A 9,327-nucleotide genomic window follows, 5' to 3' on the forward strand; every position below is an offset into this window, starting at 1 on the left:
TTGGAGTCAAAAATTAATCTAGAACAATTTAACATTATATAGCGTTCAAATATAATTAAAAACAAGAATGTGTCCAAAGTACACGGATGCCCCACTCGCACTATCATTTTCTATTTTCAGTGGACCGTGAAATCGTGGATAAACTCTTAAATTTGGCATTAAAATTAGAAAGATCATATCATAGGGAACATGTGTACTAAGATTCAAGTTGATTGGACTTCATAAAAAACTACCTTGACCAAACACTTTAAACTGAAGCGGGACAGACGGACGGAAACACAAACGAACGGACGAACAGAAAGAATTGACACACACACCAGAAAACATAATGCCCTCTACTATCGTAGGTGGGGCAACAACAGTACGAATATTCAATTTACATCATTTCTATGTTTTCGTGGCATCTGCAGCTAACATTTTCAATAACCTTGATCTCTTTGAAAAATATATTTTCTTGGAATTATTGATGTTGATGAATTCGAAAGCGAGGCAAGTTTTCATATACACCATGCTTAATGTAATAAGAAAAAAACATTAAAGTTAACGTAATTTAAATCAAATTCATTTTTTTTTTCAAATTCAAGTATTTATTGCCATATAAACTTTAAACATTAAGTTTGTGACATACATAATAAGTAAACAATATAACTATAATTCAATTGTACTTTATTTAAATAAGCTTTATGTTTTTACCGTATACATTCCATAGTTTGTTGTTTATCAAAAATACATAGAGTAAAACAGATATGAAAACAGTATGTATCTTGGAGCAATTATACGAGTGGTGGTTTAAAGCTCATTAAGTTTAAATTAAAAGCCTTTAGCAGTCTCAAAGTGCATACAAATTACTTAGAACAAACAACACACGTAAGTTCGGCATTATCGATATAATTGGGACATGATAGTGTTCCACATTTTCCTTCTACTGGATACACGAATGCATTATCGGAACTACTATCCGTTGACAGGGGTGCGTCTTTGTCCAGACACGCGTATCCCTTTGCAGTCGCAGTTACTCCTGCAGCTATTTCAGACATAAGGTAACCAGTATATTCAACTGTCCAACCCGTTGGGCACGTGTTTGTTGCTGCTTGCATGAAAACCGCGGGATTTGCTAAAATCTGGCAAACGGCGCAGTCAACAACATAACCATTTTTACTAGTATCAAAAGGAGACGACCAATCACTAGTGTCGAGCCCAAGCTGAATTCCGTAAAGTTGTCCCCTTTCTGATTCGGCGGAACCCGATTCATCACCTGTGTAAGACGGTGTGGTTGGCATACAAAGGTAGTCACTACCAGATCCTGCTGTACCTTGAGGTCCACCAGCCATAATGCCTTTCAATTAAAAAATGTCATTCTGGTAAACGTATATTTATCATCTATTCGTGTTCTTTTGTTTATGAAATTGTAAAACTAAATTATGATTTAAAAGGTTGATCGGAGTAGTCTTTTTTTTTAAACTTGTAAACTTAAGAAAAATTTGAAGAATTTTGTAACTTTATTTGACGGCTAATGTTTACGCTCTACTGCAAAACATGGACAATTTGATTATAGTGAGTTGGTATATTTTGTGCAGAAATTCATAGTTTTGGTCTACAATGGTTCAGTGTAACGGACTATAGAACGTTTGACATGAAAATAACATTAAAAAAAATCTTGACTAAAACAAATATCATTTAATAAAATCAAGTGATATGATGTTTTTTTTTTTAATTCTTGAGTAAATATTTGAGCAGCTCAAGATATCATAATACTAGTTGTGACATTATAGATTTCATTTCCCTTGTTATAGGGAGATATGAAGGTGTGCCTTTCGAGGGTAAACAAATCTTTGTATCGCTTCTATGCCAATTAAAATGAATGTTTTAATCCAAAATAAAATAAGGAGATGTGCTATAATTGGCAATGAGACAATTATCCACAAGAGTTCAAAAGAAGTGGATGTTGGCAATTATAGGCATCCGTACGACCTTCAACCATGCATGAGAAAAAACAATAGAGTATAGTAGGCTATAAAAGTCCCCGATATTAAATATCCGAAACAATTAAAACAAGAAAACCAAGGGCCGACTTCATAACAAAAACAATTTCCGAAAACCAAATATGACTGACATAAACAAGCGACAACTACTGGACTACGGGCTCATGGTTTGTGACAAACACAAAAATATGAGACAGAGTGAATCGATAGTCGCGATGTTTAGAGGTGTCTTCGATGTCACATGACAGAATGAATCGATAGTCGCGATGTTTAAAGGTGTCGTCGATGTCACGTGACAGAGTGAATCGATAGTCGCGATGTTTAGAGGTGTCTTCGATGTCACGTGACAGAGTGAATCGATAGTCGCGATGTTTAGAGGTGTCTTCGATGTCACGTGACAGAGTGAATCTATAGTCGCGATGTTTAGAGGTGTCTTCGATGTCACGTAAGGTATATCTATAAGCTATTAAACATAATATAAAGTGGAATAATACTTTTTCGAACAGGTGCAAGTGACAAGTTAAAACTAGTTTTTACTATGAATATCTTTAAACCAACCCATTTTTTTTTACATTTGTAGTTTAACATCTTATATTGCACATGGAGTTGAAGACAAAAACATGTATAATATACTTTATCGCTATTTTGTGCATTTTTCCTTTGATCCTTTTTTTGTGATAATTTTCATCTCATGCTTCTCACTTGAGATGGAAAATTATCGATAGAAACAAAGCATGCACGTGGCGTTGCTAACGAAACTGACATGAAATTGACAACGTCGTCCTAGGTAAAATAGCGATAAAAAGATTATCATTGTTCATCTCAACTCGATTGCCTTTCTCGCTTTCGCCGTCCCGGCTCAAGCGAAAAAATCAATCTCGTTGAGATGATAACTGATAATCTATAAATATATTCTATAGAATACTTTACCTGAGTATAATAATTGAGCGGTTGATCCACACGTTGTACTTCCCCAATGTGTATACACTTGTCCTGTTACTGTAAATAAAATATGTGTTTATAAATGAGGGATAGCATTTTCTAGACACAAAACACAAAGAGGGAAGCATTGCATAGATATGATTAATTGTACTGTAAGTAATAGATAAAGAGATGTGGTATGAATACCAATGTGACAAATATAAAGGATTAGGTTCGATGAGGCCTTTAGGTGGTCCCTATTTCTACTTCTACTTCTAGATCTCAACCTAAACCTCAACCAAATATGACTGTACTTGAACATGATACAGAATTAATATTAAAACACGCATTTGATAACACTACAGACAGTATCAAAGCTCATACAAGTACTTGGTATGAAATATTACTATTTGTTATAAATGTATGTATAAGCATTCTTATTAGACGTCACACATGTAGCTTTCGTGATGATTTCCCATGAAAATTCAATAAAAATATATAAATTTCCATTATTTTTTTGGACTAGGAACACGGACACGTCGACAAAACAAACGTCTGTTAACATAATGCTTCGCGGTTATATTATTTCACATATCTGGCTTTAATAAAAAGTGTGTCGAAGTTAGCGCTCTATATTTCCTAGACAAAAATCCAGATAGAAATCCAGTCAATTTTGTGAAATTTCAACAAAATCTCTTCTTATGGCCTGTTTGGGTTGTAAATCTTAAAGCTTTATAAGAAAAACTGTACAAAATAAGATTTATTTCACTTTATTACGTGTGTTTTTCGTCAAATTTAATTATTTTCTTTTTAATGTGAAACAACGGACATACTATTTCACGACCACATATGACATTTACGGAACTTGCTCCTTTTAATTTCATACCATGCAACATTTTATATGGACAAGGATTTTCGAAACTAAAGGACACCACAAGAAAAATAATAATTGAAGAAAAAAAACACGGAATTAATGATGATCATAGATATATATATTCATATCATTCTTATATGATTTGCACATTAGAGAATACGTTGATATGAATGGTTGACAGGACTTCCGGTAGTTGTTCTTGACTTGTTTATTTTTTGATAGACAACGTTGACCGAACTTCTTTTACTAAAAGTTTTAGTAACCAATGTAAACAAGATGGCGGCGATAATAACATGTTTTTTGCGGTAATAACAAAATATATTGATGCGCCAGGCCAATTTAATGTCACAAAAAACAATTCACGTGTGATAAAGGTTACAAAGGTGGAAAATTAATTTCTTATCCTCTATTTTAAAGAATTAAAAGGATTAAACGCCTTTTTAAAAGTGATTTATTGGTGTATAAATTGGACCAAGTTTCTCACAAACATATCATAAAATTCCTTCCGACAAATTTGTATAGGCACTACCTGAATAAAAATTATAGAGTTCCAAATATCTGACAAAAAGTCTAAAACATGAGTAGCGAATATCCTTAATTTAAATTTTCAGAATCTAAGGCATTCTGACGGGTAAAAAAATTCAAAAAAAAGTATTACTTTTGTCACGCGAAAAAATCTACATCGGATCGTATATAGCTACTTTTTATATAAAACAAAAACATTGGAGATAATTTTGTTTTATATTATGTTACCCAAATTTTTACTAAAATAGATGTTGTTCGTTCAATTTTCATGAAAATTTTGTAAAAATATTTACCTTGATCCGTTGACAAATATGTATAAACTTCAAGAAATTTAAAACACACAATTAACAGGAATAATTTCGTTTGATATATAGCAATTTGACAAACACTTATTTTGAACATTGAGAAGCTTGATTTGTTTTACTAATAGCATGTGATTATAAACGTCCAGCTTATTTTTAAAGAATTAAGTCCCTTGAGCGATCTCAGCCAAAACGGACCAGGAAAAGTATTTTCTCGCTCATCTATTTCTGTTCTACTTGTAGAGCTACACACGACTATGTATTACCTTGTGTACAGCTGTAAGCAACTGATAAACTCTCACTGCCAGTCGGGCTACAAGTGGAACCTGGAAACGTAGCCGAGTCTACACTTATCAAACAAAATACTTTATTGTTACAGCTAGACTGGACAATAGAAAATGCATTTACGTCATAACAATTATTCGCGGTATCGCCATAAAGGGCCTTTGTTATTGTTATGTATTGCCCGACAATACATGATATTATTGTCGTATCTGCATTTGGTGTTGTTGCAGTTTCAGTAGCTGAAATGAAATGGAAAATGATTGAAAAATAACACTTAAATAACGAACTATGTATAAGATTGGTTATGTTTGCATCCTTTCGAGATAATTGTAATCAATGGATTTTTCATATGAACATCATGGGAAGGAATTGGTGTTCATAAAAAAAAATAGTTTAATCAAAAGATATATGTCATTAAAAGATTTGAAAAACTTAAGCAGTACACACACTACACATAAATTTGCTCTCTCTGCCAATTATATTATGCATAATCATTGTCGGGAAAAGAACTCGTACAAATATATTTCTATGGGTCATTTACGACATTGACAAATTATACTATTGAAGATATGAGAAGGACATTACATCTTTTAAAGTCTATTTGCAAATTTCTTCGGACCAAAAGAGTCAACAGATTCGAATAAGAGACTCGATCATTATTTTGATAATTACAGACGACAAACTCAAATTGGATAAGTTTAAGAAATTATTCTTATTAATAGATATATGTACAAGTATCACGGCTTATCCTTTAATTTGATTGATAAACTTATCAGGGATATGAGCCTACATGTATATACAAAATGTATGTACTCTGTGAACAAAAACAAAGATAAAAAAAAGTAATTAATGTTAGAGCTAATTTCCTAATGTCTGTAGAGTACAACTTTGGTTGGCTTGCTTTTATATTATATTTAAATTTGATTGGATGTTATCTCAATTAAAATTTTGTGTCTCTGTTGTGTCGTAGTTCTCTTATATATGATAAGTTTCCCTCAGTTTTAGTTTGTAACCCGAATTTGGTTTTTTCTCTATCGATTTATGCTTTTTGAACAGCGGTATACTACTGTTGCCTTTATTAGTAATATACAAACAAATCAAGCAAGCTAACCAAAGTCTTGATCTACATGCATTAGCTCTAACATCCCATTGTTATATGGACTAATGGAACACGTCTTGTGATTGACTGAAAGTTTTTTCGTCTATCAGCTCAAAGACATAATTTTGTTATGTTAATCAAATTACAAGGAAATACTACATACTATTTTTTTCCGGTCTATTCGAAATAACCTCAAACATGTGGTGCACACTTTTAAATAATCGGGTTATTCAGTGTTTACCACAATTTTAATGCTATTTCTTCAAAGACAGAAAAAAACCATTACAGCTATTCCTCAAATACTTTTCTTAAATATCTTTACTATTTCACATACACACATGATTGTAAAATACATTAGTCCTATTAACTTGAGGGTATTTTGCTTATTAAGGGGACAATCTATTGGAATCATCATCTGTCATTGCTAATTACAAATTCATTATAGTACGCTCGTTTGTTAGGTCAAAAACAAATTATGTCACAAGTCTGGTCATTTCTATTTACAAGGGGTCTAAAATAATGTTGATCGATTTGATTACCCTGAACAGAGCATGACATTCTCCAAACACTAGCTTTTAACATAAATCTAAACCAAATCATATCGGTAGTTGTTATTTTTAGAAAAATATGGAATTGAGAATTATTTGATATGACACGTGCATTTCTCGGACCTATAGACTTTTCTTAAAGAATACACTTACGACTAACACAGTCATACTTGACTTTTAGTTTTTCATCAACGTTAGCTGCACATGTGCTCACAAAAGTTGATTTTGAAACTGGTAGATCATAACTTGTTTTTCCGTTTGCAAGTCCTTGCACAATCAAAACTGCACCGGAATCACCACAAGAGCCCTTTTCATAGGTTGCCTCCGTGACACTGACAACTTGTCCATCACTACATCTGAAATATGCAACTTTTCCATTCTTTACCTTCAGTGTTATTGCATCTGAAAATAAATTTTACCATTAAGTAATTGTATTCAATCTAATAAATGGGAAATGCAACATTAGAACATATTTGTGTCATATTTAATTAGGGTTCCTTTAAACCACGAATTTACTTCGACAATAATAAGGCAACGACCATTCACGACCATTCATCTTTTGTCGGAGGAAAAGGGGATCAGGAACGAGACTACTCATAACATAAGGAATACAAGGTAAATGAAGGAGCGGGAATACAAAGTAGATATAGAAGTCGCAATGAAACAGTAGATGTAGGAGCAGAAATGCATAAAAGATAGTGGAGCGGGAATATATAGTAGATGAAGGAGCGGGAATACAAAGTAGATGTAGGAACGGGAATATAGAGAAGATGGTGGAGCAGGAATACAAAGTATACATATGGTTGATCGGGAATAGAAAGTATATGGATGAGCGGATATACAAAGAAGATGCTAGAGCAGGAGTACAAGATAAACGAAGGAGCGGTAATACAAAGTAGATATAGAAGCCGCAATAAAACAGTAGATGTAGGAGCAGAAATACATAAAATAAAGAGGAGCGGGAATACATAGTAGATGAAGGAGCGGGAATACAAAGTAGATGTATAGAAGTAGAAATATAAAAAAGATGGTGGAGCGGGAATACAAAGTATATGGTTGATCTGGAATAGAAAGTATTTAGATGAGCGGGAATAGAAAGTATATGGATGAGCAGAAATATGAAGAAGATGGTGGAGCGGGATTACTAAGTATATGGGGATCGGGAATATAAAGTTGGTGGATGAGCGGGCATATTAAAGATTAATTAGATGTAGACATGGGAACAACAAATAAAATGAAGGAGCGGTAATAAAAACGTAGATGTAGGTTCAATGCTTTCTCCGGCGTTTCCTTGTCTTTTGGGTTGCTGTTTAAATAACATAAAGTATGATTCTCAGATTGTACATTTATATTTTACTAAATACTAAATCGTTGTGGGGACATATAAATATTAATGAACTTACATACAGAAAACGCTTGTAGAAAAATGGCTGTTACAAGAATCTCTCTCCACATCTTTCTACTTTAAAAAACAAACAATTATTAATAGATGTAGGAAGATGTGGTATGTGTGCCAATAAGACAACTCTCCATCCAAGTAACAATTTATAAAAGTAAACCATCATAGGTCAAGGTACGGCCTTCAACACGGAGCCTTAGCTCACACCGAACAGCAAGCTATAAAGGGCCCAAAAATTACAAGTGTAAAACCATTCAAACGGGAAAACCAACGATCTAATCTATATCAAGTATGAGTAGGTCATTTTCCAAGCCCGATGTTTTAAGTCATAATTGAATGCAAGATAATCTCTCTTTCCTAATGGAACAACCCCGATTTTTTTCAATAAAGTTGAATTTAATCGCTGCATGAAAATTGCAATCGATTTACCGTTATCGATATGAAATTCTAGAACTTAGTTTCCTTAATCGATTTCCTTAATTGTAGGATGCTACTAACAAAGAACCAATTGTTTCTTAAAGACTCGCTGTCGAATGTTTTACCATTGAAGTATTATATTGATCTAGTCATTCCAATTATATTTTTCTTACAGTTAATATACTTTCGACATATAACTGTTGTTTGAAGCATAGAACGTTTAATTGAAATTTTTCCGTGTACTATGCATTTACCTTAGAATTCACTTATGAAAATGTTGCTAATTTGAAATTCAACAGCGAAAAATTTGGAGAATAAAAAAGACTCAGTCTGGCTAATCTACAATGTATTTTTTTTTCCAATCTTCAAACTCTTTTCTATCTAGAGTACGAAGTAAACAATTAACCAGCAATCTTAAAAGATACCGACACTGACGGAGGCTTTTTGCTTTGTCGAAATACTTTTACTGTTCACACGTTTATCTGTTTCGTTTAAATTTTGGAAATAAATAAACTCATCGTAGATACTAGGAATAAAAAAATATTATATTTACGCCAGCCGTGCGTTTCGTCTACTTAAGACTCATCAGTGACGCTCGAATAAAAAAAGTTAAAAGGTTAAATAAAGGACGAAGTTGAAGAGTATTGAGCATGTTGAGGACCAAAAATTCCTAAAAATTTGCCAAATACAGCTATTACCGAGATAAAATTGAACATAATGAATATATATATTTGTATCTAACTGACATTACTTATCTTGAGCTCCGATTTTATAAAGGGGAAATACATTCTATTTTAGTCTTTTATTATAAATATAAATGTTCTAATTTGTTGTTAGATACAGTCTACCCGAATTGTAGTTTTCATCCACCTACTGTATAAGCATTGGTAAAATAGACATAATTAGAATTTGACATGCTGTTGTCAGAAATTCTAGATATTACAGATAAGAATTTATTGGGAATTGATTCTGACT

General features: G+C 32.8%; 1 protein-coding gene across 1 annotated transcript; it reads right to left on the reverse strand.

Moving 5' to 3' along the window:
• Nucleotides 1-564: 564 nt before the first annotated feature.
• Nucleotides 565-7,998, reverse strand: LOC139510501 (uncharacterized). Its single transcript, XM_071297076.1, has 5 exons — nt 7,940-7,998; nt 6,690-6,938; nt 4,871-5,128; nt 2,913-2,981; nt 565-1,336 (listed from the first exon to the last, which is right to left on the reverse strand). The coding sequence occupies exons 1-5, from the start codon at nt 7,989-7,991 to the stop codon at nt 846-848; spliced, it is 1,119 nt and encodes a 372-aa protein (XP_071153177.1). The 5' UTR covers nt 7,992-7,998; the 3' UTR covers nt 565-845.
• Nucleotides 7,999-9,327: the final 1,329 nt, after the last annotated feature.

Source organism: Mytilus edulis, chromosome 2 (genome assembly GCF_963676685.1).
Source record: "Mytilus edulis chromosome 2, xbMytEdul2.2, whole genome shotgun sequence".
In the NCBI taxonomy this organism is placed as follows: Eukaryota; Metazoa; Mollusca; class Bivalvia; order Mytilida; family Mytilidae; genus Mytilus; species Mytilus edulis.

Excerpts from the sequence above, each read along its gene's own strand:
- LOC139510501 (XM_071297076.1), bottom strand. The coding sequence starts at position 7,991 with ATGTGGAGAGAGATTCTTGTAACAGCCATTTTTCTACAAGCGTTTTCT. Across the intron at positions 6,939-7,939 it reads TCTACAAGCGTTTTCTGTAT|ATGCAATAACACTGAAGGTA; the intron begins GTAAGTTCATTA and ends ATTTATTTTCAG. Across the intron at positions 5,129-6,689 it reads CAAGTATGACTGTGTTAGTC|CTACTGAAACTGCAACAACA; the intron begins GTAAGTGTATTC and ends ATTTCATTTCAG.